General features: G+C 49.5%; 1 protein-coding gene across 1 annotated transcript in view; it reads left to right on the top strand.

Moving 5' to 3' along the window:
* The first annotated feature begins 425 nt into the window (after positions 1-425).
* Positions 426-7,673, top strand: part of ATAT1 (alpha tubulin acetyltransferase 1) — a 182,460-nt gene continuing 175,212 nt past the window's right edge. Inside the window, exon 1 of the mRNA XM_078641706.1 lies at positions 426-617. Coding sequence (XP_078497832.1) covers positions 520-617 — 98 coding nt within the window. The 5' untranslated portion in view covers positions 426-519. The remainder of the gene's footprint in view (positions 618-7,673) is intronic.

The raw sequence follows: 7,673 nt of genomic DNA, 5'->3' as shown, positions 1-7,673 counted from the left end.
TTGGCAGGTGTGGTGGTATTTGTTCTGTAAATGCCCCCTGCTGTTGGCAGGTGTGGTGGTATTTGTTCTGTAAATGCCCCCTGCTGTTGGCAGGTGTGGTGGTATTTGTTCTGTAAATGCCCCCTGCTGTTGGCAGGTGTGGTGGTATTTGTGCTGTAATTGCCCCCTGCTGCCTCTGCTTTGGTTGAGCCCCCCCTCATGCTCTGCCTCAGTGCAGCACAGAGGCTGGAGCTGCGGCCCTGCAGCGACACCTGCCGGCAGCCCTTCAGAAGGCGGCCTCGCTGGGCAGCACTGCGACTGGGGACAAGCGGGCCCCAACATAGAGAAAGGACACGGCGCGCGGGGTCCGCCATCTTGGAACGGGGCCAGCCGAGCGGGGCGCGTGTCCGTCTTCGGTCTCCATGCCCCGGACCGGAAGTGAGGCGCTCCTGGAGACCGGCTCTCAAACAATGGCAGAGTGACAGCAGCGGCCGCAGCACCGCAGCGCCCCCTCCCAGCCCCCGGAGCCCTGCACCCGGCATGGACTTCCCGTTCGACATCCACCGGCTGCTGCCGGAGCGCGTCACCCTCCTGGACCAGCACCTGCGGCCCAGATCCAGCAGGGGGGCCGCCGGCAGGTACATGGCCTTTTACGTCATCAGACGCCGTGACGTCACTTCCGGGCGCGTCATTTAGTCTTATGTGATTACACTCTGATGTGTCAACTCATCAATGGCATCCACACTGACGTCATAAAGTAATAGTGACATCATTACCCGCTGGTCCATCACTTAAAGTATCAGGGACATCCCCCTATGATGTCATAAACAGTGACGTCACCTCTGTGACATCATCACCCACTCTTCCATCACTGACTGTGGTTTCATCTCATGGGAGGCTTGAAGTACCAGGGACATCCCCCTATGATGTCATAAGCTAACAGTGACGTCACCTCTGTGCCATCACCTGCTGTTCCATCACTGACTGTGGTTTCATCTTATGGAAGGCTTGAAGTATCAGGGACACGCCCCTCTGTTTCATCATAAACGAATACTGATATCTCCTCAGAGACGACATCATTTTTTTTTTTTTTTTTTTTTAAGCTTTATTCGAGACAATTCTCATAAAAGCACATAGAATTTAAAACAATTGCACAATAATACATGATTACAGGTAAAAAAATTCATTAAACATAGAGTGCAGCTCATACAATGTTTACATACAAAAACCATTTGTGAAAATAATATTACATAAATCGTAATTAAAAGAAATACCTGATTACCTAATTCCCCCCAGAGACCGTCGTCTAATTGCCCAGGCCCAGCCCAGGTATTTGGCTACCCCTATGACTATCGAATCCTGAGTTGTTGTACATAAGATTCTTAAAGCCACAGCGCTGTCGCGTGTCCCCAGGTTTTTACATACCGGCGTGAGCCATTTTCTCCTCGGTTTTGAGTAAGCTTGACATACAAATAGGAAATGGCCTATGCTCTCCTCGGCATTTTCACATGCTGGACATAAGTTATTGGTCGGTCTGTACCAGCCAGCTGTCGTTTTCTTCAGGGGGATAGATCCAGATCTTAACTGAAAGACGAGTTTCCTATCCATTGGTACCGTGATGTTATCCCAGTAGTTTTCTAGGGCAGGAAAGATTTTTATCTCCAGGAAACGACCAGACATAGAGTCGGCCCTGGTGTCTTTCAGCAGCTTGCCACCCACCCAATCCCAATATTGTTCTTTGAGGGCTTCTTTGCTAGGGAAGATCTCTCCCACAGGGTTATTCCAAAGATTTGAAAACCCTAAGTTAACTAGCATGGACTTCAGATGTTTTAGCCATTTTATCTTGTGGAAGATATCTTCCTGAATTATCCATAGAAAACCCTCCGCATATTGTCTTATTTCTGGAGTCGTCCAGAGGCGTCTCCAGTAAAGGACTGGGCGCAATCGGGCTCTGTCGGCAATAGAACGCCTACCCAGCTCCAGAAACAGTGGGGTTAAGGGGGTGCTCTGTGGGAGTCCTGTGATCCCTCGCAAAAACTTATTCTCAGAAGTCTGTAGAGCCGCAAGACTATCCCAAGCCCATAACTCCGCGCCATATAATGTGGCACCCAAGACCTTCGCGTCATACACCATAAGTGCGGGTTTTATAGGCTTTGTCTTAGATTTACGGTGTTCACCCCTTAAAGCACCTGAGAGCTGCTGGTGTTTTAAGACCACTTTATCCACATGATGCGTCCAGCCAGTGCCCTCTGCGATCTGTACTCCCAGGTACGTAAATTCTGCGACAGTATCTAACCTGCTGTTATTTAAGGTTACCTTGGGGTAATTCCTACGACCTGGGGAGAAGGCCATTAATTTTGTTTTTCCCACGTTCACTTCTAGCCCATGGTCAGTGCAAAAAGCATCGAAAATGTTTAGTGCACGTTGTAGCCCCATAGGGGTCTTGGACAAGATAAGAGTGTCGTCAGCGAACATCAGGATCGGAACCCTGGTGTCCGCTAACGACGGGGCGTCTACACTAGCCTTCAACATTCTCTCAACAATCCCGTTAATAAATAACGAGAAAAGTAAAGGGGCCATGGAACAGCCTTGCCGGACGCCCCTTTCCACTGGGAAATCCGTGGTTGTCTCCCCGCTTCCACCCCACTGGACTCTTGCAAAGTTGGATTCGTGCAATCGCATGATTAGTGTAAGCAGATCTGCAGGAATCCCCATCTTTTGCAGAACCAACCATAACTTCAATCGGGGGACTAGGTCGAATGCCGCCCGCAGGTCGACAAACGCGACATACAGGCAGCCCCTTCCCAGTACAACAGTCTTCCACCGCAATATGGTGAAGCGGAAGACCTGGTCAATGGTACTGGTTGCTCGCCTGAATCCAGCTTGGTATGGAGAAAGGGCGTTGTTATCGTCAACCCAGTCCATAAGCTGGTTTGTTACCATTCTCCCAACTACCTTCTGCATGGTAGCTATTAAGCTTATAGGCCTATAATTAGCAGGCAGTGAACGGTCACCCTTCTTGTGTATGGGGATAATGGTTGCGCCTTTCCAGAGGTCTGGGACCACTTCCCCCTTCGCTAGGGCATTTGCTACAAGGAAGGTATACCTCGCCCATCTAGTCACATCGTATTTAAAAATATCAGGGGGAATCCCGTCTGGCCCTGGCGCCCTCCCACATTTCGCGGTACTAATGGCAATTTCCGCTTCTCTAAGGGAAAACAAATCATCGGTTGCATAAACTGGTATTATACTGTCCGCCACCACAGGATGGTTGACTTCAGCATACTGTGGTCTGAAATAATCAACCCAAGCATCTTCTGCTACATTGTTATCTGGCTTCGCAGGGCCAGCTCCTCTGCCCCACTTAATGATTTTCCAAAATGTCCTGGAGTCTTTGTTACCTGAAGACTCTTTTAATTCGGCCCAATGGTCTTCATCCCATTTCTTTTTAGCTCGATGAATGGCCATTTTGTACAGTTTCCTATTCTCTATTACTGCAGCACGGTCCCTATTCCTTATGGCTTGTCCCAGTTCAAGTCGTGCCAATCTACATTGACTATCAAACCACCTTCCCACATCTTTAGCTTTCTTCCCTTTCCTGTTTTTGATGAAGAAGCATGGTCTTAGGAGGGAGAATAACTTGTTGTGGATTTCGGTGATACCACTATCCCCTGGAACCACTGGAACCGCTGCTTCCATCGCGGAAATTGCACTATCAACCACATTATTGATATAGGTCATAGTAGCCTCATTTGCCAATACCTTTGGCCATTTTAACCTGCGTTCATCGTTACTCATGACCGGGATATCATCATTTGTTTCAAAAGAGTTTCCCACACCAGCGTTCCACCACCTATGAGTCACACAGAGGGGGTTGTGATCACTTTCAACCCGGGGCCTAATAGACATGTCAACAACCCCCTTCCACAGCTGGAGACTACACAATATGTAGTCAATTCTGCTCCTGCTGGTACCGTTATCAAAAGTGTAGCCGCCCGCCTTGTCCCCTGGTGTCCTCCCGTTAAGTGCTCTTAAACCGTGTTCCATACAAATTCCATTCAATAATAAAATCTCTTTTGTCCATCTCTTAACAGGTTTTAAACATAGAGAGGGTACTCCCCAGAGATTGTCCTCTTCATTCCCCAGGGGGTCATTTGTACAGTCCAAGGGTTCAAAAGTCCTGTTGAGGTCTCCTGCTATTATCATCATACTTTCTTGGGACTTGGCCTCTATGGCAGCAGATAACAGCTCTATGGTGGGTGAGTTAATTACATTGTTACCTCTCGCATAGACATTATACAAATCTATTGGTGGACCCTTGCCTGTGGAGATTCTTAATACTTGTAAATCACTACTTCCCAGGTCCAACATTTTGATGTTAATGTGCAAATCCTGTTTGACCCATACAGTGAGGCCTCCCTTTGGCCGCCCTCTTCCACCTTTTTGTGCTGGTATACAATAGTTTAAATAACCAAAACAAAAAAGGGGATCGCAAGCCCAGGTTTCTTGAAAACAGCAGATATCATACCCACTTATATAGTTCACCCAGGATTGGGAATCCAACTTACTGCCCAACCCCGCAACATTCCAGGATAAAAGCGTACCAATGCTAGCCACAGAACCATCAAGAGTGTTGGTGTTTGGAAATGCTTGAGGTGTCATTGGACTTTCAGTAGAATTAATCGGCCTTTCCCGATCATCTATGGGATCTACAATCGTGTTAACTGTCATTGACGGTGGTGCCATAACATTGATGTTTAAAATTCCCAGTCTAGAACCACCTTCTTCAGCCAAACTCCCCGTCTCAATATTATTAACCGTTAGGTTTGTAACTATAGTATCAACACAAACATCACAAACCCCTTTTGGCTCATTATTATTCCCACATTTCCTAACTGTACTGGTTTGTCAATATCCCCATCCAGGGTCCTGCCATCCTACATGAGAGTTGTAATTTATGTATGTGGTATGGTTACGACCAACTGGAGGAGGTGGTAAAGAATTGACTGGCCATAATACAGTGGGGGGGATTAGGGGTTCATTGAGCAAGCTAGTCGTTACGCTAGCTGGTCGGGGGTAAAAAAAGGTAAGGTCCACAATTCCAATACCTCCCTTGTTTGTTCCCCATCCCTGCCTAGTTATCCATCCCGCCACCCTTGGATCTTGGAAATTAACCACTATACAGTCCCCACCCAAGGTTTTCGGTGTGTATCCCATCCAGTCTATTCTCCTTACCCCTATGATTAACCCGTCGATGTCACCAGGCAGAGGACGATTTTCCTTTAACCAGTGCATGATCTTGTTTTTAAGCGTCTGGAAAGTTTCTCTCTGTCCTGAGGGTAATGGTGGTACATTTATAAGAACTGCTACGTAGGGGAAGGAATCTGGAGTGAGATTAATCGGGGGTATTCTGTGAGGTGGCTTTACCAAGGGCGGTGGGATTGATTTAGGAACTTGGGGGACGGGTTGGGAGGCAGGCTTCAACGCCTGTTGTTTGTTTTTTGATTGGGTCGGTACTAGAGTTTTATCTACCAGCGGGCATACATTAGCCCTGTTCCCTCCCACCTGAATGTTTGAGGCTATCTGTATGTTATTAGTTGCTTTTGCAATTATTAGTGCTTTGTCCACTTGGGGACAAGCTGTAGCCTCAGCACTCTTAGTGATTGGAGGATTTTGTATCTGGGGAATTGTGGACTCTATGGGCTTCATAGTGTTCGGCTGAGATAGAACAGAACCAACTTTCGCTCTGTCAGATCTATCTGCGGGTTTTACAGTTGTTTTGGCTGTAAGATTGCTTTGCTTGGGAGGTAAAGGAGAGTTATTTTGGGGCCTTCTTCCCTTATCCTGGGTAACAGGGTTACTAAGGACCTGAGACTTTGTACTTGCATCCACCCCAGTGTTCGCTTTAATCAGCGATTTTGTGGAATAGAAATTGTCTAATGTTGTCTGCTCGAAATGATTTAGCCTATCTGTAAGCTTGGCAATTCTATCCTCAATAGGGGTAAGCAATGATCTAAGTAATTTTTCCAACTCAGGGAGCACATTTACAAGTGATAACACATTTTCATTATTTGGTGCAGTGGAGTCAGTACAAGAGTTGTCTTCTGTGTCTTGGCTGTCCAAAGGGGCAAGATTGGTGTGTGAGACACTTTCTGTACTTTGAGTTTCTTCAGTGACGACCTCTCCAATGTTCACGGATTTGTGTAGCTTCCTGTGCTTTTGAGGGAGTTTGGCCACCATTTTACATTTTCTTACTGGGGCTGGTCTTTTCCTTTTAGACCCAAGCTTAGGTTGGGCCGATGTAACCTGAGCACCAGAATCAGGGAGCGATGTAGATTGGATATTACTCCCACAAGGATTATTCAATTCTGTCACAACGTCCTTGTTTGTTATTTGTGCTTGACCCTCAAAATGTTCGTTTGCAACAGGGAGGTTCACTGATGATAAAGGGGTTACCAGGGTGGGGTACGCCAGAGTTGGAAGCTTATCCATAGAATTCTTAAGTAATTCTATAGATAATCTGCGCTCTGCGCGCCTCTCTGCCAGGGATAGCTCTTTGTCAATTGACAATGAACGATTAAAAAAGAATTTGTCTAGGGGGCCAATTGCTGGTGGACCAGACTCAACCGGGGGAGTTATCAAGTGGCTAGTAGCAGAACTTGTCGATGTAGACATTGCCATAGTCATCACCAATCAAAACCAACGTGTCAATGTCACTTACTGGAGAAGATACTATGGGTCGTTGGTAAGGGGGGTGGCCCAGCCCGGCCTCCTGAGGCCCCGGACGGCCACAGACGGTCCCGCCCTTGTCCCGGGCTTCTCCCGGCGCCCTCCCGCGCGCTCCCGCGCAGCAGGTATGTCCACTCCTCTTTGTAGGTGAGCTTGAGTCACCAAGGGGGCGGGGCCGGCAGGGAGAGGAGCCCAGCTGGGAACGGGCGCGCGGGGACTCCTGGTCCGTGGAGTCCACCCGCTGTTCCCTCGCAGCCCTGCCGGTCACCAGGTGATGCCCCTTTCAATCAATCAACAGCCGCTGTAACCGCGAAGCGGGACCCGCGCAGCGGGACCGGCGAGCAGCAGCGGCTCAGCAGGCTGGATCACAGAATGTCCGAGGTAAGTGGCGTGGCTTCCAGAAAACAACAAATCCGCCGATGAAAGGGCAGGGAGCCTCTTAAGCTTGCAGTGATGGGGGCGGGGCCGGCAGGGAGAGGAGCCCAGCTGGGAACGGGCGCGCGGGGACTCCTGGTCCGTGGAGTCCACCCGCTGTTCCCTCGCAGCCCTGCTGGTCACCAGGTGATGCCCCTTTCAATCAATCAACAGCCGCTGTAACCGCGAAGCGGGACCCGCGCAGCGGGTCCGGCGAGCAGCAGCGGCTCAGCAGGCTGGATCACAGAATGTCCGAGGTAAGTGGCGTGGCTTCCAGAAAACAACAAATCCGCCGATGAAAGGGCAGGGAGCCTCTTAAGCTTGCAGTGATGGGGGCGGGGCCGGCAGGGAGAGGAGCCCAGCTGGGAACGGGCGCGCGGGGACTCCTGGTCCGTGGAGTCCACCCGCTGTTCCCTCGCAGCCCTGCCGGTCACCAGGTGATGCCCCTTTCAATCAATCAACAGCCGCTGTAACCGCGAAGCGGGACCCGCGCAGCGGGACCGGCGAGCAGCAGCGGCTCAGCAGGCTGGATCACAGAATGTCCGAGGTAA

Source organism: Lissotriton helveticus, chromosome 5_1, assembly GCF_964261635.1.
Source record: "Lissotriton helveticus chromosome 5_1, aLisHel1.1, whole genome shotgun sequence".
NCBI classification, from domain to species: domain Eukaryota; kingdom Metazoa; phylum Chordata; class Amphibia; order Caudata; family Salamandridae; genus Lissotriton; species Lissotriton helveticus.
The sequence above is the reverse complement of the archived record's forward strand: the minus strand, read 5'-3'. Positions and strand labels throughout refer to the sequence as shown.